Genomic DNA, 23,038 nt, shown 5'->3' on the forward strand with positions numbered 1-23,038 from the left:
CTACACGTACGATGAACCGTGTGAGCCTTGGTTACGGTTTGTGGGAACAGGTGCCGCGGGCCCCGTGCAAAACAATTATATATTTAGGGATGTAACCGGTCCGGTTTTTTACAAAATCTAGGAAAGAACCGGTATGTACCGATTTTTTATTTTTTAAAACCGATTACACACCGGTTATTCACCTAAACCGATACTTCCGGTTTTACTGGTTTTCAGTCCGGTCTGGTCCGATTTTCGGGTCTTTTTAAAATGTAAGTTTCACAAATTTTCATTAAAAATTTGTTTATAAAAAAAAAATTGATTTAAAAAAATCTGTTTTATACTTTTATTAATATATTAGACTATATAATAGTGTATTAATATTAGACTACTGGTATAGTTATAAGTTATATATTAGTATTAGTTATAAACTATATATTTAATATTAGTATTAGTTATAAACTCTTAGTAAAAATATGTAGTATTAATTATAAGTATAACTATAGTCATTAGTCTATATTAGACCATTGGTATTAGTTATAAACTTTTTAGTGATTTAGTATTAACATTTTATGTAATAATTTATAAATTATAATAAGAAATTATTTCATATATGAATATATATAATTATATATATTATATATAAAAATTTCACATAAAAATTTATAATTATACATAATATATAAAACTTATATATATTAATATATATATAATATTTTGTATAAAACTTATATATACAATAATACAAATATTATTTTTTATATATATATTTTTTACCAACCGGTTCGGTCTGAAAAATCTTAAAATCGGAACCAGATCGGAACCGGCCGGTTTTCACATTCTAAGAACCGGTTCCGGACCGGATCGGTTCAAAACCGGTCCGGTTTGAACTGATTTTTCAGTTTGAATTTACACCCCTACCTATATTCTACTTCTGAGACCTCAAACTTGTTTGGATTTACTTCCAAATTGCTTAAAAATTATTTTTTGAAGAGTTTTTTATAAGGTAAATTACATAAAAAATAATCTTTTCCTCCCCTAAATTTTTTATTTTTTTTTTACAAATCTTCCCCCAAACTAGATTTTGTAGTTCCGGCCCGATTTGAATTTTGGAAGGATGTATAATATATTTTATCAATAAAAATGATAATTAACAATTATTGACAAAAGTCAGTTTTTTTTTTTTTTTGGACAAAAGTCAGTTGCCAAATGCAAATACGATGGTGAGGGATCATGAAAACTAGGAGTTGGTTTAAATTCAGAGTTAAGATGAGATATTTTAGATAAAAGATAAAAGTTAAAAAAAATATTATTAGAATATTATTTTTAATATTATTATTATTTTAGAATTTGAAAAATTTGAATTAAGATTTGAAAAAGTTAAATTATTTACTATATTTTATGTGGAAATTTAGAAAAGTTGTAATAATGAGATGAGATGAGATAAGACATTTTTTGAATCCAAACAGGGCCTAACTCTAGCTGTAACAATTTTTAGGTGACATTTGGATAGTGAGTTTAGATAAATTGAGTTGAGATAAAAATTGAAAGTTGAATAAAATATTATTCTAATATTATTATTGTTTTGAGATTTGAAAAAGTTAAATTGTTTATTATATTTTGTATGAAAATTTGAAAAAATTGTAATGATAAAATGAGATGAAACACTTTCACTATTCAAATAGGACCAATCAATAGATGGTCAATTCTATCCCCTAGTACAAGACGACAAGCACAAGCTTTTGCCATTGCTTAAAGCCACATCACATATTGTCAATTTTATAGATGAAATGTCTTTTTTTTTTTTTTTAAGAAGAGGGACAATACCTCAATTTTATTAATATTCATCTCTTATGGCGTAAAAATACCTCTTATGATCGGTGTAAGAACTTTGGGGGTTATATAAATCACAAAACCAAAACTCTTGTAAAAACCTCTCATTCAAAAAAAAAAAAAACTACTATTTGCATTAATTGTTCCAAAGTATCAATAACAAAAATAAAGAAAATGTCCAAAAGAAACTATTTCCGTCTAAAATTTGATAAACCAGATTTATCAATAACACAAATTCCATACAAATTTTTAGATAATTGTAAAATAAAAGAGAAAGACAAAGTAATACCTAAAACTCCAAGATTAGCTAATATGTCCGCCATACCATTACCTTCTCTGTATATATGTTGCATATCAAAACTTATAAACTTGTTAAAGTCAAGTATGTCCTCCCAAATTATCACATACTTTTAGGGGCTTTTTCCTATTTCTGTACCAATTAACTATCAGAAATGTATTAGACTTAATAATGACATCATAAAAACCAAGCTAGTAACACAAAGAAATACCAACTTTAACTGCGAAAATTTCTGTAAAAATATTTGTGCCAACCCCTAAATGAATGGAGAATCCATGTATAAACTGCCCATAGTGATCTCGAATAATACCACCATAGCCAACAAGCCCAGGATTGCCCTTTGAGGCCCCATCGATATTAAGTTTCATTCTATCAGTAGGGGGATTCAACCAGGGAATTAAACTAAACTTTTTCAGTTTAGTCTTCAGGGGTGGAATTCTCAAGAAACTTAAATAGAAACATCATCCAACATTTTTATGCCCTTTAATGGTTTAATCATCAGATTTAATACATGCAACCATTTCACAATTTTCCAAATAATGCAAGAAGCAGACTTGATTCATATTTGGCTGAGTTTCTTGGATGAAAGATCTTCACCAAAAGATTGATTTTTACATGAAATCAGTACTCTGTATCGTGCATACTCTCTAAGAATATAAACGCACAACAACATTTTAAGCATCATTTGCCCAGCTAGCAGTGGTGGACCCACGTTATAGTTAGAAGGGGGTGCTCTTGATAAGATGGGGAAGAGATTTGGAATGAGAGGTAGGCATTGGGGGTTGTGGGCGGTGCAGACATTGGCTGGGTTGCTGTGTGTGTCACTCGGAAGAGTCGAGTCTCTGTGGGGTTCCAAAATTGTGATGTTCCAACGACGATTAAAGAAAAATGCTTGGATTCTGAAATTTAGCATTGTCAGTATATAAATTAGGTGGCTAAATGTGATGCGTTAAACGATGACAAATCATTTCTGTTTGTTTACGTGCGTTTGGTACGATTGAGGAGCTTTGACGTTTTTTTATTAATTATTTCCAGTCTCTGTCGGTAAAAATTACTCAGTTTCCACACTGCTAGTATTATTACACACTTGAGTTTGGTAAGATGATAGATCCATGTGGGTTTTGCAGGTCATTGGGAGTAGTTTCAGGGATGACGGGGAGTGGAGGGACGGTGGGGGCAGTCGTGACTGAGTTGTTTTCAGAATCTAGATTCTCGAAGCAAACAAGCATCGATCTCCCTCATGGGTGTTATGATGATCATATGTACCCTCCCAATCACCCTCATCTACTTCCCTCGATGGGGAGGCATGCTCTGTGGCCCTGCCTCTGATTTTCCCAACAAAGCCGATGTAGATTCTCACCTGCTAGAATGAGGTTTCAGAAGATGGAGGAATTATGGGTTTCATTTGTTTAAGCCGTAAGTTCCTTGAAATCGACAGTGTGTTTCAAGCTAATGACTGCATTTACTAGAAGGTAAAGAAGGCACTCAAATTGGTTCTATCAGGAATAAAGAAAAATCTTAGATGCTCAAAAACAAAATCAGAAGAAAGTTCATATGGTACTGGATTAACTGCCAATGACCCATGCTGCATAAATGAGTTTTAGAAGAGTGGGTATAGAGCGACTTTATTTCATTTATGGGTACATTTCTCTGCCAAGTAGCTTGAAGAGAGCTCGCCCGAGGAAGAAGAACTGACTTACCGTTGTGGAATTCAAACTTTTGGTTCCTTTTTGTAATGAATCAGGAAGTAATAAATGCCTACTGCAAAGGAAGAAGGAACAAAACAAAAGTATAACAATTATAATGATGATGATGATCCACAAACAGTCGTTCATAAAAGGGGTGCAAAGGATATCGTTGATCCAAAGCCAAGGACCTTACTCATATTAAAATTTAAAAAACAAAGGACCTAAACGAATGTTTCCATTCATGTATAGAGCGATCGCAGTTTTGTTTCTTTCATCAAAAGTTGCCTAGAAGATACCTGCTGGCCTTCATTGGATGGGACTATGCTGAAACTAAGCATTAGCACTTCAGTCGAGAAGCAGCTAAAGTTAACTACAGTTGTTTGCTTCTTCAGTTGTTTTTCCAATAATGGTTAAAAGCTCCATTCCTAACCACAGAAAAAGCCTCCTGAGAAAATAGTCTCGGCAAAGTCCACCAACCACCTAGAATTCCAACCAAAGTGAACTTTTCTTCTTTCAGTTCAACTCTAGCAATGCAGAGGAACTTGTAGTCTTGGACTTCAACTTTTTTTGCGTACAATGACTGCAAAGGAAAAGATATTAGTGGTTACAAGTGGGTAAATGCAACCTAAATTAATAAAAAATTCAAGACTTGGAGGAGGCTTCAAGTTGAACCCCCCACCCCCAAAAAAAAAAAAAAAAAAATCCTCTCCTCAACTATCAATTCCAAACTGGCACATGATCAGATATTGTGCAAATTGTCTCGGCTGAGGTATATATAGGTATCCAAATTCAGAAATGAATACACAAGTGGCTGTGAGAAACTGCTGCATGATAAGCATGCAAAATACAAAATTGGGAAACAAATAATGAACTGGTCTCTTTTCTGTTCTCTTTTCCTTTCTTTCCTAGTACGTATCACATGGTAATCTCTATGGCCACAAGACAATATGCTATCACTACATGGGCTTACAAATCAGTGGTCTTGATGGCCATTTTTAATATCTATTGGTGGAACCAACTTGCCTCAATGAGAAAAGTACTTGAAACCCCAAGTAAAACATCCCACGTGTCCAAAAAAACTGAAACTAGGAGTTGCATTCTGAACATATATATATAGCATTTTTGGATACCATAAAAACTGGAGTAGACATCTTTGAGATTTGTATTGCAACAGGTATAAGAAAATATATGTGTATATATATATATGAAGGAAGATAGGCACACACCTTTGCTTTGTAAAAGTGAGGTGTTTGGCGCATAGATTGATGACATAACTGCAGCATGTAAAGTTTGAAGTCAAGAGGTCATCAAGGAATGGTTGTGCATAATCGTGTTTCTCTTTTTAACAGCAATTTTTATCTTTGTTTTATATGCATATAGGCCCACATGAACAAAGAGTCCACTCCTGAGATTTGAACCTCATAGCTCAAATAGGACCATATTGTAATCTGTAGCTCCCTCACCCAGCAAAGCCTTAATTCTCAGTTAAATTCAAAGCAGCTGCCCAAATTTAATAGACCATCAGTCTACTCCCGAGTATGTATTACTATATCAACCACTAAATTGTCATGATAGCACTGGTGATGATGATAATACTCATAATAGCAAGGATTATGCATAAGAATTTATCAACAACAATGAAAATATATATCCTATTAGATAAGCACATACTAATTGAAAGTTAAGTTTTCACATTATGTTCAACACAATTCAATAGATGTTCATCTTTCAAAAATTCCCCTAGTTCTTCAACTCACCAAGCAAACACCAAGGGATGGGCCACCCAATAAACCCCTTTGTGCATTCCATAATCGATTAGAGTTTAGAAAGTTCCTTATTAGACTTTCTCTTAATGCATAAATAAAACAAGGTGAAAATGGAATGCATCCTTACCTGATCAACAGAAACGTAGACTGAAAGAGGACTGGGCTTTGTGCTGAGGAGTAATAAAATGATTTTAATTGCAATTAATGCAATAGGATGATCCAAGTTTGTCAACACAAAAAGAAAGAAAAAAACAGGTAGCCAGAATTTCCGGGCAAACATCCAGAAGGCCAGCGGATCTTCTTCTTCATCTGAAGTATCCAGCAAACGGTGATCATCCATCAAGATATCAAGACCTATATTAATGAAAATATGAAATTCAAAGCATCAAAGTTAACTATGGATACAACAAGATAAGAGAATTAATACTTGAAAAAAAGAACATAAAACCCATAATACTAGCCGAGGTGTTCTGCTCACCATCCATAGCATAAGCAACATGAGGCCAACAGATTTTTGACCCTAGCACAACTGATGCACCAAATAGGCTTCCAACACTTGGTTTACATCCTACAAGAATGTCATCGCAACAACCCTATTACTGATAGAACAGGTTACATATATATAAAAATAATAATAATAACATAATGAGGCATATACTGTTAACTGCATTAGTGAGGACCTCGGTCCATTCACCAGAAAAAGAAAAAAGTTAATAAGAAAAGTAGAAGTTGGGTAACTGCTATTAAACTCGGAATAAAAATAAAAATAAAATTACACCACGTGACCTATCTCATGATGTAAATCGTTTGAGGTAAAAGGCACTCCCTTCCCAAATAGTGATGCTTAGCCCACTAGATTGAAACAGGATATTCTTGCCTAAGATATGAGTTCTATCATCACGGTGCCAGCACGAACATCATCAGAACACCCCAAAAAATGAAAGCTACACAATATAGAAACTATATCATTCAAGCCACTTACATAAACAGATTCTAAAATCTAAACATATTAAGTTCAAAATGTGAAACTTGGATTGGGGACACGGAGACACGCCACAAGTTTGGATTCAAAAAGATACAAAACGTGAGAAATTAATGCAACCTTCACAATTGAACCCAAGATTATACCACCGGATTTTGCATTTATATAGCAATTTCTAAGCTTAAATAAAAGTGAAAAAATAGATATCACCCTATAAGCAACAAACTCCTGACGTTCACGCTGTAACACTAAGATTGTATTAAAGTGATGCAAAAACCTGATTTAGACTATATATTAGAATTAGATCGAATCACCTGAAAACCAAAAATATCTTCTCTGTGTACTTAATTTATGCTGAAATGCTGAGGCACGGTTGCGTAGAACAGGTTCAAGGCCCTTTATCAAAGTCTTTAAAGGTTCAAACCTGGCATAGTCTATGCGAAAGTAATGGAATGCAAAGAAAATCAAGAAAAGCGGTCAATGATGGTTTGGAGAGACAAATTTTGCCAGTGAAATACAGAGAGAGAAAGAGAGACTCACAGAGTTTTCTCCACTGAGAGATTGGTGGACAAGACGAGGTCATAAGAGTGAGAGATTGTCTAATTGGACGGAGAAACTTGGATGCGTGCGCCATTTTCCCAGTACCATTTCAGGTTCTGAAAAACTTTTCCTTCTAAGACCCGAACGGATCTCCCGGACCAACGAAGCGAATCTACTACCTATGACTTATGAGACAGCGTATGTTTTTTACGATACCTATGACGTTCATTTTGAAAGGAAAACGGGGTAAGCGTCGTCGTTTTGCTTTCCATGTAGTCTCGTGATTTCTCGTGGATATTGTCACGGAGATTTTAAGGTCGTCAGGGTGATGCCATCGACGTTACAAAGTTTTGGGACAACGATAATGTGTAAATGCCTATTAAGGCGGCACTCTAGCTGCTTCTGAACAAAGGGGGGAAGAAAGAGTAGGCGATGCTCTAGTTGTTATAGCGACATATGTCATATGAGGCCACCATATGGATAAACGAAAGTATATATAAAAAAAAAATCTGAAAGTGGGTCCCGGACGCTTTGTCTTCTGCTGACATGGGAAGATGTAATTGGTTACTGGACCTTAAAGTGGAAAAAGGCGTCTAGAAAATATCTTGCTTTTCAAAGATGAAATGGAAATATCCAGGAAGAGGTTCATTCTTCATAAGGGCTCCCTGAAAAAAGCTTCCGAGGACTACACGTTTGGCAACTGACAGGACACAAAAGATCAGTAAAGAAGTATGCCGCTCTCTGTTGTCTCAATTTGCCAAATCTCGGTGCCAATAGCTTCCCAAGTGCATGGCCGTTTTGATACAAACAAGCCCATGTCGAGGTAATCTAACAATCTTAGTAAAAGCTTGGAATTTTGAGCCTGAATTTGGCAAAGAGCTGTTTGATTTTAAATTGGGTACCATCTCTCTCTTAGAAGTAATACCTCAGCTGTATGGATCTTAGTTTTCTGTATGTGATTGCACTAATGCTTCTCCTGTCCTGTCCTATGGTTTTTAAAGATGGAGGCAGAGATGCTCTGTAACCAGATGTTGCTATAACAGAAGAGCAGAGGGAAGAGCAAGAGCGGGGAAGAACTACTATGAACTGCTTGGAGTTTCTGTTGATTCAAACGCCCAGGAAATTAAAGAAGCTTACAGAAAGTTGCAAAAGAAGTATCACCCAGATATTGCAGGCCAAAAGGTCATAACCTTTCAGTTGGTTTCATACAAGGCTACTTAATTGATATATTCTTTCTGACTACTAATTTGAAGGGTGTTCTATCTTTGTTTAGGGTCACGAGCATACTCTACTGCTCAATGAAGCCTATAAGGTGCTAATGAGAGATGATCTGAGGAGGGATTATGATGCTTCTGTTGGTCACCAGAGAGTAAGACATGAAACAAACTACTCTGGCTTAAGTTATAGTTCATGGAAAGGACCCTTGAGACCCCACGCTCTATTTGTCGATGAAAATGCTTGCATAGGTAATTTCCCTACTCAAAATTCGGATATTTTGTCTGTCATTATTGTCCAATCATGGACCTTTTTTTCTCTAAACGTGCAATTGAACTGTTGGCAGGGTGCAGAGAATGCACACACCATGCAAGTAACACATTCGAAATGGATGAAGCTCTTGGGTGTGCCAGAGTCAAAGAACAATATGGCGATGATGACCAAAATATAGAGGTAAATCAAGTCATATCATGGTCTGAATCCTGCTATAAAGGTTCTGCACCTGGGGATGACTCCAAAACTTGCAGGTATCTGTTGATTCATGCCCTGTCAACTGCATCCATTGGGTAGATAGGGAAGAATTGGCAGTATTGGAGTTCCTGATTCAGCCTCAGCCGAAAGAAGGGTATGGTGTATTTGGAGGAGGTTGGGAAAGACCTGCAAATGTTTTCATGGCAGCCAACTCCTTCAGCAAGCAGCTGAAACAGCAGGCTGGCACTCCAAGAAATGGTAAGAACTTTAATCTCAATACGATCTTATTAGATACACTGTAACTCATACAACAGGGTACAGATGCTTATAACATGCAGCATTGTACTGTGTTCTCAAGTAATTGAGCTCTAATTTCAGCACGGGCGACCGTTGATGAAGAAACGCCTGCTCAAGCTGAGGCCCGAGCAAACGCCAGCATGAAAATAAAGATGGAGAGAATTTCAAGACTTTGGAATTGGGTGAACGAAATTCTTGGATAAGACATGTTGAACAGAGAGTAAACCATGCAATGCAAAGCAAAACGTCATTTGATCAGATATTATCCTGGAGAAGCATAGAGGTGGCATTTACAGACAACTCTTCGATAATGTGTACCGACTTAATTCACGTCAGATGCGCCAGAAGAAAAGAACCTCTTCTGGTTACAGATCATGTACATATGAAAACATAACCAAGTATATGAAGAAGTGGCTCATTACAACTTCGTATATGTGAAAATAGAACTCTGATTTTATTCCATCATTATGATGACAAATCTTCAATAAAGAGTACCATGGCTGTGCCATTGCTACTTAATAATGACTAGAAGACCAAGCCTTAATAACATGATGAAAGTATCAGTTACAATAACGAATCAAACGCATTCAATGTTATTTCACTATTGCATCAACCACATCAAGAAATTCACAGTCGCTGCAACTCCATTAGAGCATTTTTCTCCAGTCCGTCTCACAGCAACATAGCAAACTCGTTTATTACGAAGCAATCAGATGACATTTATTTTGAAGAACTTCAGATCAGCAAAGACTGGTAGCAACATCCCATAACTCTCACTTTAACGACATTCAACAGAAACATCCCTCCATATGAGGCTTGACAAGAGCTTCCATTTCACCTGATTTCCTCCAGATAATAGCACACCTCCTAATCACAGCCACAACACAATTGCTTGACTCCTCCGTGTATGTAATTACCAGATGCTTCTATCATATTTCATGCTGAAATGGCCCCCCACCATAAGAGAGCCCCGTACAATACGGTTTTGTAATTTATACATTTAATAGAGCCTGCATTTGCTTGTACCAGCACAAACAGCACACTCGTCTGCATCTCCTGCTACATGGCTTAAACAGTGTTGAATCCTGTCATCCACGACATCCTGCAATGACAAACTTTTAAATTTAGAATGAAATATTTGCTGACCATACATAAACATAACCAGCAAGAATAGTACAAGCAGAAATTCCTCTAGAGTGCCCACACAAGGGTGCTAGTTCTCATCAAAAAAGTTTTTTTTTTTTAAGTTAGGTCATAGGATTTAGAGGGGGGGAAAGTCGATGAACATTTGCAGAATATACTTTCTGTGTGACCGATCTAAAAATACCATCAATAGCCATAAAACTAGAGCACATGGCCCAATCATAAAGTTGAGCCAGTTTGAAGTTTGAACTTTTGGCAGAGCTTAAGAGATTTTTTTTTCTGACATCTCACCCAAGGTGCAGGAGGAGATTTAATACCACAAGAAGATCATGAAGACCAAGAGGTGCAGTTATAATATATGACACACTGGGGTGTTCTTTGGCAGCTTCAGCAGTCAAGGAAGGAATATCCTGAAAAATTACATAAAGCAGAAGGCAATTAATCAGGACTCCTTAATCTATCTTGTATGATATTGAACATTCTAGAAATCAATCCTAAATGAAATCCACAATCAAGTTATCCAAGAGTTAAGTTGAGGTACCTGGTGCCAATGTCTTCCAGGGAAGAGAAAAAATGGGCTTACAATCACTCGATTTGCACCTTGTTGAACACAAGAACCAAAGGCATCCCTTATAGATGGTTCTGCCAACTCCTAGTCATATTGGAAATAGCTGAACAAATGAGGAACCAGGTTTGAAGACTGAAAAAAAAGCACCACGCAAAGCAAGAAAGCACTGTGTTTGCCTCAAAAGTCAGAGTACCAAGAAATGTTGCTACATGCACCAAAACCTAACAACAATAATGAATACAGCTCTCATCAACCAGCTTAGTGACAATAAAAGGGAAACTAATATGAAGTTTTATTATGGTATTCAAAATAAAGCAAAACGGTTCACTTAGAATCCATTTACATCACAAGCATACACTAAACAATCTGTATGTAGAGCTCACAAAGACCTAAGGGCAATCAAAGAAAGTTCTGGCAAACCCAAATTGTACTCATAATGGGCAAATCTTTGGGCACAGAAGCATAGCTGAAACTGAAATATTTCTGTTTTCCTCAATCTTTATCAAGTAGAAACAAGAATGAACATAAGAGAAACAGTTGCTCCATATTTGGAAAGAGACGATGAGAGAGCCTAGAAATCTCCCAGAAATCTCATGTTAGAAACCCAAAAGAAAAGTTCTGCAAATCTCCAAATAGTACAGGATGACTTCTTTTAAGCTGGCCGTAATGCAGTTCATCTAGCAGTGAGCTTCACTGCAATGATAATAGCCACCTTTGCAAAATTACCACTATCAGCAAACAAGGGATGTGCACATTTTACCGAATCTTATGTTCTATAACAAGAAATGGACTCTTAAAGCATTACACTGTCAAAAGAGATACAAAAATACTAGTTTTTGCTGCTATATGATCCTTTAACTGTATTGCAGACAACATAAGTTCCCACCAAGGTTGCATGGCATTTTTAAGCAACCTGCACATTGAATATGGAAATAATGCTGCCTGATTGAAACAGGTATCAAGATACTTATTAAAAAAAAAAGTATAAAGAACAATGGATTTATGAGCAAACTCCTCAATCCTCATAATTCCCATTTGATTATAGAGCCACTAAAAAAAGGAAGGTAAGGGGCTACCATTTCCTTTTCCATGGAAAAAGATGTGCACTAAATGCACCAAACAAGCTAAAGACTTCTATATTGTACCAACATAAAATTTGATAAATAAGTTGTGATACCCCATATGATAAGGATAAGGGTAGGAGGCGTATGAGATACCACATTGCTTGGGAAGGCGAAATTCTTGCTCTTTATAAGATTCCAGTGGGGCTCCAATTGTATCATTGACTAGTCCTTTTGGAGTAGAAGTCATGTGGTTTGGGCCTTCTATTGGGACGTTACAAATGGTATTAGAGTCTATCCCAACCAGAAATGTGAGACTTAAACCATGCCACCTACGACGAACTGGCCCAATGAGGACGTTAGGAGGGTAAATTGTGATACCCCATATGATAAGGATCAGAGTAAGTGATGTATGAGATCCTCCATTACTTTGGAGTGAGAAGTTTTTGCTATTTATAATATTCCAATGGGGTTCAAATTACATCATTGACTAGTCCTTTTGAACTATAAGCCATGTAGTTTGGGCCTTCTATTGGGACGTTACATAAGTATATCGCTTGAATTGATAAATTCAAGCAGTAGAACGCTGTGGTAATTGGAGTGAGGGATTATTCAAAAACGCACTATCGAAAACACGAAATGCTGTACAAGGATAGTCTCGAAGTAAGAAAGGCCCGCAAAAAATTAATGCAACTTCATAAAACTTATTAAAAGTTATGCATCGAGTAGCACCAAAAGAACCTATAACTTTGAAATCTAACCGTGTCAAAACAACACAATAAACGACTAAACTTTCGTATAAGCTTCATAAACAACACGTGAAAGGCTAATGAAATAAAACAGCCTGCCTCTCCAACTTCTCCCTTTTAATAAAATTTGTATTTCTTCCTAAAAGAAAACAACACCCAATGTCTTAAATTCATTTCTTTCTCCACAGAGAGAGAGAGAGAGAACGAATAAATAAATAGATAATACCATATGAGCTGGCTCTACAATTGCGTAACCAGTTTTGTCTCTGAACATGGTCACGAACTCATCTGAAAATACATATATAAGAGTAAATAATGAGCTCAATACCAAAAAACTAAAAGCCAAACCCAGATTCACTGTTCTCTAGATCAATAAGTTAAGCCAACAATTAGACTTGTTCCCAATTATAAACTCGAAAAAGCAAGTACCAAAACTATGACTGTGATGGGCAAAAATCAAGACTTGTAGACAGGAGGAACTAAGTTTAGAACTTACTTAGCATGAGATTCGATTCCTTGCGCCGTGAACCATGGTCAACAATGATCACGCCGTCTCTCTCACCAACCTCGTGTGGCTTTCGTTTAATCCCACCATTTGTATTGCTCAAACACATCCTTCTCGACAAGTATTTGATTTTCGCGGGGCCCCTTGTATATTCTAGGAACTTGGGTGGTCTCCAGGAGAGGTGCGTTCTAGTTGTTTCGCTTAATGAGGGCCTATGACTGCATCAAGACGAAAGATAAGTTCGTAACTTTCAACGGAGAGATTAGCAGGAAGAAAAGAATGGGAATAGAAATTTTACAACAAATATTAATAAAAGTAAGTTTCTCAATACCTCGTAACTGTAAAATGAGGATGGATGGGCAAGGACTCCATGGGAGAAATCTCAAAACCTACTAGCTGATTTTGTGCTTTTTTGGTCCCTCTGCTTGGCTCGAGTCTGGCATGACGGGCAGCGAAAATGAGAAATGGTTTATGCGAGCTAGGTGTGTTTGGGTTGCGAGAGTTGAGATTACTATTTTTTATTTTATTATTATTATTTATATATTTTATTATTTTTTTTTATTTTTTATCTATTTTTTATTATTATTTAATATTTTATTATTACTTTTTATTATTTTTTACAAATATTCTCAACATTTTTAAAATATTTTCATTGTACAAACCAAGCCATAAGTCTCGTTGAAGCGCGGGTAAAAAAGTGAATTTTACCTAACAAAAGTAAAAAAAAAAACTATATATATATATATATTTTTTTTATTAATAAGATCTCTTTCTTTATAAAAAATTTATATATAATTTACCTATTTAAAGTTGGTACCTACCATTAAAAATTGAATATCAATCACCGCATGTTCAAAAACGGTGGAAATGATTCTCATGAAAAAGCATATTGGGTATGCGCAGTTTGAGAATCAATGATTCTCAAAGGTTTGGTAACTGAAAAATCGGCATCCTCATTATCTTCTGTATGTGCGGTTTATCGACATGCTTTAATACTACAAAAACATATTAAGTATTTATTTTGACAAAAGTTTCTTAAATGTGAGATATTGCTAGTGCTATTACATGCTTTTTTATATGAATGCATTACCCGTCGGTATATTAATCATAGCCACGCTCGGCTTCGCAACCAAACTTCATTATTGAAGATGCGTGGATCAAATGCCGACTCTTCCAACCTTTCATGAACAATGACACTCATTCATCATAATTAAACAAGTTTCTATTACAAATGACAATTAAACACAATTCCATTTTATTAACAAATTCACAACACTCAATTCCTTACTCAAGGATACAGCAATACAACATGCATAAAGCAACCTTGTTGTAGGACTTAACCCAATTGTAATAGAAAGAATGGCTAAGCCCAAAGCAACAAGAAAGGCTAAGAAAACCAACTTTTTTTTTCCCATGCCTCAAGTAATTGTTTACATCCCCTTAAACCATTTGATCAAAATTAATATAGGAACCACAAATTATATTATATTTTCTTCCACTAAATTCTCTCTATCTCTCTCTCATATATTTTTACTGTTTTGGGATGATGGTTAGGGTTCCCATTATTCGGGCTGATATTTATCATTTTCTTTAACCTAAAAAAAAAAAAACATAATAAGAATGCACGTATTCTCTTATACATGAGATTGAAGAATAATGTAAATCAACTATAGTCTAAAAAAATATAAAATATGTGCCAAAAAAAAATAGCATATATACACAAAATATTTTTTTTTGATCGGTAAACAAAATTTTATTGATTAAAAGAGAGACTGAGAGTGTCCAAGTATACGGGACATATACATGAGCACGTTCACAATGTCTAGTTTAGAGATACAAGGAAATCATAAAAAGTCCTACCATGAAAATCAATTACAGTCGACCAATGAAGTAAAGTATTGAAAAACAAAATTCTAAGCTCTTCCATTGATATCTCTTGATCTTCAAAGCATCTTGAGTTCCGCTCCCTCCAAATGCACCACTATAGACAAATAGGTAGCATCTTCCATATATATGCAATTTGAGAGTTGTCCCTAATACCTCTCCAAAAGGCTGAAAAATCACATACCTTTTCTGGCATCACCCATGCTAACCCCACCTATGCTAAGACATATGTCCATAAGGTCGTGGCAACCTCACAATGTAGTAATAGATGGTCAACAGACTCACCGCTTTTCTTACACATGTAACACCAATTTATAACGATAATGCCACGTTTCCTTAGGTTATCTATAGTAAGAATATTCCCCAAAGAGGTTGTCCATACAAAAAAAGCTGTCTTTAGAGGTGTCTTTGTCTTCCAAATGCTCCTCCATGGGAACGGAACTGAGTTGTGCAAGTTTAAGAAATGATAGAAAGAGCGGGCCCTGAACACTCCATTCTTAGATGGACGCCAATATATCTTATCTTCACCTTCTCCCGACACACGAGTGGAGTACACAAAGTCAAAAAAGGCCGAAAAGTCATCCATCTCCCAATCTAGTGCATCTCTATGCCAGAGCACAAAACTAAATTAATAAAAAAAATATGTTTTTCTTTCCATGGATTATTCAGAATTGCAAAAAAATAAACCCAACAATGTCATCTAGCCTATTCTCTCTCTGCAACTTCTTGATCTGTCAAATAAACTACAAATTATATAACCAGAACTCAAAAGACATTAAGGTACAAGCATCTCATTTCTTGGGCAACAACACTATAGGTTCAATGGATCATGAAACAATCTGGATTTCTAATTACAACTAAAGGAGACTGTTGGCTAGTGCAGCTTAAAGGAAGACATGAAGGTGAGTGCATATTATATTTTGTCCACTTTGACTCGCTACTTGAAAACTTGAAGTAACCGCATTGCAAAAACAGTTTGAACAAATATGGGGTATAAATAATTTGGAACACTGATATATACAAATGAAAACACAAATCAACTATAGTCTAAACAAAATATAGAATATGTGCAAAAAAATAACATATATACACAATATAAAATGTAGTAATAAAAGCATCCATACTTACAAAGAAAAAACATCCAATAAAAAAAGCATAACTCAATTACCTGTGACTTAGAATCTAGTTCCAGAAAATGATGCAGATGGATTTATTAAGACCAATCAATATGCAAGCATTTTGGAAGAAGGAAAACTGATTCAAATTTTTTTTTTTGAGTTGGGATGGAAGATTCGAAGCTGAGGTTCACCCAGGGCAGGGGAAAATGCTACAAAGTGGAGAGTGGAGTTAGGGTTTTTTTTCGAGAGAGAAGTACCTGATTTGCTACGAAGTGGAGATTTTTCGGGAGAGAAGAACAAAAGCCGAGTGATTCTAAAAAAAAATTGAGCCAGAAAGGGAAGATTCGAAGTTGGGACTCCGATTTCTTTGATGGGGCTGCAACGAAAATGGGTTTTTTTTCAGGAGAGAAAAACAAATGCTGACTGATTAAGAAAATTTTTTTGAGCCATAAAAGGAAGGATCGGGGGCTGAGGCTGAGATTCGCCCAAGGAAAAAAAAAAAGCTTTTCGGGAAAAAGAAAGGAAACTTTTTGGGAGAGAAGAAGAAGAACAAAAAGAAAGGGATCTCGGATTTCTTTGAGGGGCTACGACGAAAATGAGGGGAGGGGCTGTCGAAGGGGATGAGGGGCTTATTTGCTACGCGGACTCGTGGCCGGTTGTTAGACCCCCACGTCGAGTTGCCTCTAGAGATGCCGCCCATACTCTAGTCATGGTGGGGACAAACACATTGGCTAGCCCACAAGCATGCCTTGGCTCATGGGGTGACACGCACGGGGAGCCCAACATGCATGCATGCCTTGGCCCACGCGCCAGTACACACGGGGCGCCCAGCATGCGGGTTAGCGAGGCTAGTGAGGGCCTGCCTGCACGCAGCCATGGGTCGCGCGCCCATGTGCGCGACAACATGCACAGCCATGCATCGCACGCCCATGAGCGTAGCAAGGCGCGCAGACATGTGGTGCACGCTCATGCTCATGCGCGCGGCAATGCAGGCCCAGCGTGCCACGCGCGCCTACGAGTCATTGTGCGCAGGCCAATGCGTTCCTTGATGGGCCGCGTAGCCCTTGGCGGCACTGCCAGTCCACCCAGCAAGCGCGCGCGAACCTGCCCAGCCCTGCCGCACTCCAGTGAGGTTAGTGGCATGCCTCACGGCTCCAGCCCGTGCCTTGCAGAGCAGGCCAGTGGCATGCCCACCAGGCATGCCATCCAGCGCATGGCTCCAGCCCATGCCCTGCAGACTCAGCGCCTAGGCCACCAGCCTGGGCCATGCCATGCACCACCATGGCTCACCATCAACAAGCCATGCCGCACCACCTGACCATGGACCAGCCCGAAGACCACTATGCACCAACTTAGCCCACCATGAGCCATGCATGCCACTGTTAGCCTTGGTCTATGACCACTATCATGTTATTTATTTTATTTAATTAATTTGATTTAATTATTTATTTTCAATGGACCTATTGGGAGTTTTCAATTTGTATTGCTTATAAATAAGACATCTTTCATTTGCTTTAGAATCTTTTGACAAAACTCCTAGAGGAAAGACTATTGTTTGAGAGATCACAAACCGGTGCCATTGCACTTGAAATTTTTGGGTGAAATTCATGAATCCCAAAGAGAGAATCACACTTTGCAATTATTTGAATAAGTGTGATTCATTTATCTTGTTATTTGCAACTTGGTGCAATTCGTGAATCCAAGTTGAGTTTATCAATATATGGGGTTTATTCAATTCTTGTGCAATTCGTGAATCAAGTCTTGAATTATTATTGTTTATGCTTTTGTTCATTCAAGTTCATAAGTATTGGTTTGTGTTCTTCATTTTGTTCTTGGTGTTCTTCATAAGTTGCTCTTCCAATCCATTCAACCCATAAAAGTCAACCAACACATTGTTTGTCAACTTTCCATATTTGATTTGCCTCATCAAACCCTAGCCTAGCTAAAACACACTTTCCCCTTTAGTGCAAAGTCTTATTCGGCTACTACTTGCCTTATTGGTACTTGACCTAACCGCCCACTCCTCTTGCCAAATTAAGGTTCCTATAATTTAGGAACCCTAGTTGACCCAAACACTTCACTATAATCAGCCAACTCCTTTCCAAATTTAATTCCTAGATTTTAGGAACAACTTCCTAAAATCTCTCTCTAGCCTTGTTCGGCCAACCCTAGCCGACCACATACCATTCCTATCCTCCAAACACTACATCCAAACCCTAGCCGTCCATCACATACATTACAAACCCTAAACCTTATCTTCCAAGTGGCGCCAATCCTAGCCCACTCTAGTGCCGTGCGCCTCACCCATTGTACCTCATTCCATTCCTTGACCATTCCCTCACTCCATATACTCATTCTAGCCTAAACACATAACCTCACCATACCCAAGTGGTCACCTTGACCACCATTGCTTGAGAACCAAGCAAGAGAAGAACAAGGATTCGGTCATCACAAGATCACCATTGGCGTGGAGAACTTAGTGTTTAGGGACTTGACCGAAGCGCTTAACACTTGTGCTGGAGGAGGCGACGAGAAGAAATGGAGGAGAAAGGGATGAGGAGTTCGGAGCAAAGATATTTTGAATCTTTCATCCAAAAACAAAAATGCGGGATTACTTTTTGTTTTGCCCAATTTTTTTTTTAAATTAAAATAATGCCACGTGAGCACGCCAGCTCAAGCAGGAGGGGGGAGCGGGACTCACAATGGGGATTGTAGAATTATCCTTAATTTTAAGGGATCTAAGTCAACGATCATTTGTCTAGGTCTCAACTAATCACTGACAGTAGAACAAAATGTAATGAAGTGTGTCGCTAACAGGCAAACATTCTGTTACTCCCTTCATTATCACATTCAAGATTTTGCCGACGACTGTAAATATGCAACGGATGTTGGCAAGTCTCACACATTATTCTGTTATTCTTTTTCTTGAACATCTTTTAATTTCTCCCTACTATCCTCCTTTGCAACTAACGCATTAAAGGCTCAATGATCGCCTTTCATAATCACTATCATTTTATATAAATGGGTAATGATATATACAGATTTAAGATATACAAGTTTTACATGTTTCGTTTGAAAAAAAGTGAGCCTACTATTGAAAAAATAATTTTTTTATGTAATTTCTAAATTATTATTTATCAAAGAGAATATACAGGATCTACACATTCTAAAATTACAAATATCAATTATATATATAAATACATATTTTTACCATCAAACCTTACAAAATTATCTTCAATTTATTATGAAATTACAAAAATTTACAAAAGCGTTATAAGTTAATCATTTTTCATAAATTAAAAAGACTATAATATAATATATTAGATCAATTCCTGTCAAATTGTAAAATAGTTTTTTTGTAATTTTTTTCCGAATCAAGGTTGGTGTACATTCTTTTTTCTTGACCGTGGCTACACGGAGGGATGGCCTCGACTTGTACAGAAGGTCGAAATTCGCAATTGCCGATTGGTTTGACCGAAGCCAACTCAAAAGCTGGATCTCGGTGGCCTCAAGGCTCAATCCTATGTTGCTGGTGTGCAGTGGGCCAAGCAAAAATACGATTCAGAGATCCAAGATGGGCTTTTTACAGAGCTATGCCCAAATCCCAAACACAGATCCCAATTTAGTGGTTCGGCAAGAGTCTTTGTGTTAAGCTTGGCTAGGCCCGTCTTTAAGTTAGATAGTGAGATGAGGTAAGATAATTTTAGATAAATTTAATAAAATATTATTAAAATATTATTTTTAATATTATTTTTTTAATTTAAAAAAATTAAATTATTTATTATATTTTACATAAAAATTTAAAAAAATTATAATAATGAGATTAGATGATTTTTATATCCAAACAAGCAGTTAATACTTGCTTGAGGACCGAAGTCCGCTCCCTTTGATGTATTTTCTTTTGTTTTCCCCCTTCTTCTAGTTCGATTTCAGTCACCTGACAAGAACAATGACAACCCTTTTTTTTTGTTATTTCTTTCTTTATAAATTGTTAAGCCAACAACAACATTAACATTAACAGGGAGTTGGAAATGTCCCCTTTTTCCTTTCAAAAGGAACTTTTTGAATGCGGGAGTTTCACGATTAAAGATTCGAAGGCACCGTCCAAAACATATGAGAGTAAAAGTAAGATAAAGGTTGGTCGGTTTGCGGATTTCACGGGATGAGAGTGGTTTCTTGATTAAAATGATAAAAAATAAAAAATAAAAATAAAAATTGAAAAAAAATAAAATGAAAATTTTGACAATAAGATGGAGGGTGCACTTGAGCGGCAGGATAGCACCGCTGTTCTAGATTTGTCTCGATTTGATTGACCAATTAAGTAGCAGAAGGTAACACGCACTAAAACCAATTCTTCAGGTTGTAACCGTACATGAACCAAAAGTCTTCAAGATAAAATAATCCAAAGATCAGACCAAGACCGGACACTATAGGAACGCAGAAACCGACACGTAATATAGTCTAATCTAACATCTTAATTGACCAAGAGCTTTCGTTTACTCACCGTGACCGTCATTACAAAAGTGTTGTCATTGATCCAATGCATGAGTGGCAAAACAAGGGACGGCCATGTGCTCCCCTACTTCCGACCCAAATGGTCGGTTGCGGCACATGCAAAGGTTACAGTCTTTGACCCCATCCTGGTTTATTTCAATTAAGCTGCATGCATTAATTAAAGATAAATATTTCATCTATCAAAATAAATCATTTTATAATTAATTATCAATCTGATAAATTTAGGAGCCCACTTAGCAGCCACACGTGTACACACTTCGTAAACCCACCTTAGGACAGTAGTAGTTTGAGGTAGTTTGGCAGTTGGAGCAAACGGTGGTGGTTGTTTTGTTTTTTTTTGTTTTTTAATGGGTCAAGTTTGTCTAGCTTCATCCAAATTTTTGGTACAAACATCAGTCGGTCAAGGAACTCAACAATGAATTTCTTGCCCAGGAAGTATTCACGTGGCAATATTACACTTGCCACGTGCTATTTTATCTCTTTTTTTTTTTTTTTTTTTTTTTTTTTTTTTTTAATAGTAGGAGATTTATGGGATCGGTGGACGAGGGACTCGGAGAGGTACACGTGGAAAATTAAGGTCGGCACGCCACCGCTGGAGAGTGGACGAATTCATCGAAACAAATATATATATATATATATGTATATAATAAAAAATGATAAATACACAATATTTTATATAATATTTTAAAAGGAGTAATATTTTTATAAAATATCTTATAAAATTAATATTATTTTATAAAAATATTATTTTTTTATAACATATATTGTAAAAAATATTATGTAAAGTATTGTGTATTTATAACTACTCGTATATAATATAGAGTAATAATAGGATTACACTCTTTTACTACACATTTATTATTTATATTACATTTATTTTTTTATCATTTTTAAAATATTTTTTTAACATCCTTAATTATTAAAAAAATTAAAAAATATATATAATTTTATTAATAGTTAATTCTTTAATCATTAAGTAAATATTGTATAATTATTTAAAAAAATAAAATTTACTATTAAAAATTTATTTTTTTAATGTAATTAGTATTTATACACTTTTTTAAATCTATAATTTCTCTTTTTAAAAAGTAAAAGATAAAGTTCTTTATTCTCTTATCGTCGAATCTTTTTATTCACGTAGCTTCCTCAGATTTTGGGACACCGTTCATTATGCTCAGAAAAAACAAAGTAAAAAGGTCTTAGATAAGCTGAGGTGCAAAAGCTAGCAGGAGTACTATTTACGAGTGGGAAGATTCGAAAGATCATGTAGACAGGAACAGGTACGTGTATCACCAGGTTGTGTTTGCGTAGTAACGTAATTTTAAATATTCTGTAAATAGTAATAATAAAATAATAATAAAATATGAAATAGAAATAAATAATAATAATAAATATGTAAAAAATAATAAATAATAATAAAATAATCTGAAAATAATCTATTATCGATCCAAACTAGCCCTTAGATAGAGTTAAAAGCTATATACGATCGATCTTTATAAAGTAATATGCTTGATAAGTATCACGTCTACCCGAATGGACGTCATCCCTAGAAGCTAGCTTTCTATAATTGCTAAAGCTGTATGTGTGTATATATATATATATATATATATATATATATATATATATATATATATATATATATATATATATATATATATATATATGAGTAATTCTATACACAATTATGAAATGTATAAATGTCGCATAATCGTTTTAAAAAAGAATGTAGTAAATTATTATAAAATTAATTTTATTTATATAGATCTTATGTTTTATTTTTTTTTTTACAATGATTATACAGTAAGTGTACAATTCATAATTATAAATATATTTTCTATATATACACTCTGCATCGGCTTAATTTCTAATTCCTTATTTCTAAATATGATCTAATTAGAGTAGTACTCGTATTTATAATGAAATATATAACCAAAATTTCAAAGTGATCTCGTCGCGCCCATCATCACCAATATATTGCTCGTCTGAAAATTCCAATTACGAACTTAATTATCTAGACTTACAAGTTTGAGTATTTTAATTTGTTATCCATTTTTTAAAATTTTTTTTTATTGGTCAATAAGCTTGAAAACACGACCAATCTCCTTCGGCAACGCCTTTACCCGACCAGTACGTAGCCCATTGGAAAATCAGAATCACAATTCACAGATATTCGATACGTACAGCTCGCCGAGGCGGGCAAAAGTGGCACTTCTTTAATAGATTCGTGAAAGATTCCTCTATGAAACGGACTAATTAAAGAAAAACAAGGAGAACATACGTCTGAAATTAGAAACATATAAAAAATATTCACTTTCCCCAAAATGTTTCATTATTTAGTCGTCGTCATCGATCACCCTGAAAATCCGTGAAGAAAAAAGATTTATAAGATTTTTTCTAGGAAATTCCATGGTTATAACATAAAAGAT

General features: G+C 35.7%; 3 protein-coding genes across 3 annotated transcripts; 1 reads left to right on the plus strand and 2 right to left on the minus strand.

The window, feature by feature from the left end:
• Nucleotides 1-3,886: 3,886 nt before the first annotated feature.
• Nucleotides 3,887-7,414, minus strand: LOC121248983. The gene is made up of 6 exons (XM_041147620.1): nt 7,087-7,414; nt 6,861-6,980; nt 6,043-6,132; nt 5,692-5,918; nt 5,025-5,072; nt 3,887-4,378 (listed from the first exon to the last, which is right to left on the minus strand). Exons 1-6 carry the CDS (start codon nt 7,178-7,180, stop codon nt 4,187-4,189), a joined length of 771 nt encoding a protein of 256 aa, XP_041003554.1. The 5' UTR covers nt 7,181-7,414; the 3' UTR covers nt 3,887-4,186.
• Nucleotides 7,415-7,707: 293 nt separating this feature from the next.
• LOC121248982 (chaperone protein dnaJ C76, chloroplastic-like) lies at nt 7,708-9,557 on the plus strand. Its single transcript, XM_041147619.1, has 6 exons — nt 7,708-7,909; nt 8,088-8,268; nt 8,360-8,552; nt 8,648-8,754; nt 8,829-9,030; nt 9,151-9,557. Exons 1-6 carry the CDS (start codon nt 7,818-7,820, stop codon nt 9,270-9,272), a joined length of 897 nt encoding a protein of 298 aa, XP_041003553.1. The 5' UTR covers nt 7,708-7,817; the 3' UTR covers nt 9,273-9,557.
• On the minus strand, nt 9,501-13,569 carry LOC121248984 (sirohydrochlorin ferrochelatase, chloroplastic). The gene is made up of 6 exons (XM_041147621.1): nt 13,427-13,569; nt 13,087-13,313; nt 12,817-12,878; nt 10,754-10,864; nt 10,530-10,622; nt 9,501-10,171 (listed from the first exon to the last, which is right to left on the minus strand). The coding sequence occupies exons 1-6, from the start codon at nt 13,465-13,467 to the stop codon at nt 10,070-10,072; spliced, it is 636 nt and encodes a 211-aa protein (XP_041003555.1). The 5' UTR covers nt 13,468-13,569; the 3' UTR covers nt 9,501-10,069.
• Between the last annotated feature and the right edge of the window lie 9,469 nt (nt 13,570-23,038).

This window comes from Juglans microcarpa x Juglans regia, chromosome 2D, assembly GCF_004785595.1.
Source record: "Juglans microcarpa x Juglans regia isolate MS1-56 chromosome 2D, Jm3101_v1.0, whole genome shotgun sequence".
NCBI classification, from domain to species: Eukaryota; Viridiplantae; Streptophyta; class Magnoliopsida; order Fagales; family Juglandaceae; genus Juglans; species Juglans microcarpa x Juglans regia.

Excerpts from the sequence above, each read along its gene's own strand:
- LOC121248982 (XM_041147619.1), top strand. The coding sequence starts at position 7,818 with ATGCCGCTCTCTGTTGTCTCAATTTGCCAAATCTCGGTGCCAATAGCT. Across the intron at positions 8,755-8,828 it reads ATGATGACCAAAATATAGAG|GTATCTGTTGATTCATGCCC; the intron begins GTAAATCAAGTC and ends CAAAACTTGCAG. Across the intron at positions 9,031-9,150 it reads GGCTGGCACTCCAAGAAATG|CACGGGCGACCGTTGATGAA; the intron begins GTAAGAACTTTA and ends CTCTAATTTCAG.
- LOC121248984 (XM_041147621.1), bottom strand. The coding sequence starts at position 13,467 with ATGGAGTCCTTGCCCATCCATCCTCATTTTACAGTTACGAG. Across the intron at positions 12,879-13,086 it reads GGAATCGAATCTCATGCTAA|ATGAGTTCGTGACCATGTTC; the intron begins GTAAGTTCTAAA and ends ATGTATTTTCAG. Across the intron at positions 10,865-12,816 it reads TTGTAGAGCCAGCTCATATG|GAGTTGGCAGAACCATCTAT; the intron begins GTATTATCTATT and ends CAATATGACTAG.
- LOC121248983 (XM_041147620.1), bottom strand. The coding sequence starts at position 7,180 with ATGGCGCACGCATCCAAGTTTCTCCGTCCAATTAGACAATCTCTCACT. Across the intron at positions 5,919-6,042 it reads TGTTGCTTATGCTATGGATG|GTCTTGATATCTTGATGGAT; the intron begins GTGAGCAGAACA and ends TCATTAATATAG. Across the intron at positions 5,073-5,691 it reads TCTACGTTTCTGTTGATCAG|TTATGTCATCAATCTATGCG; the intron begins GTAAGGATGCAT and ends TACATGCTGCAG.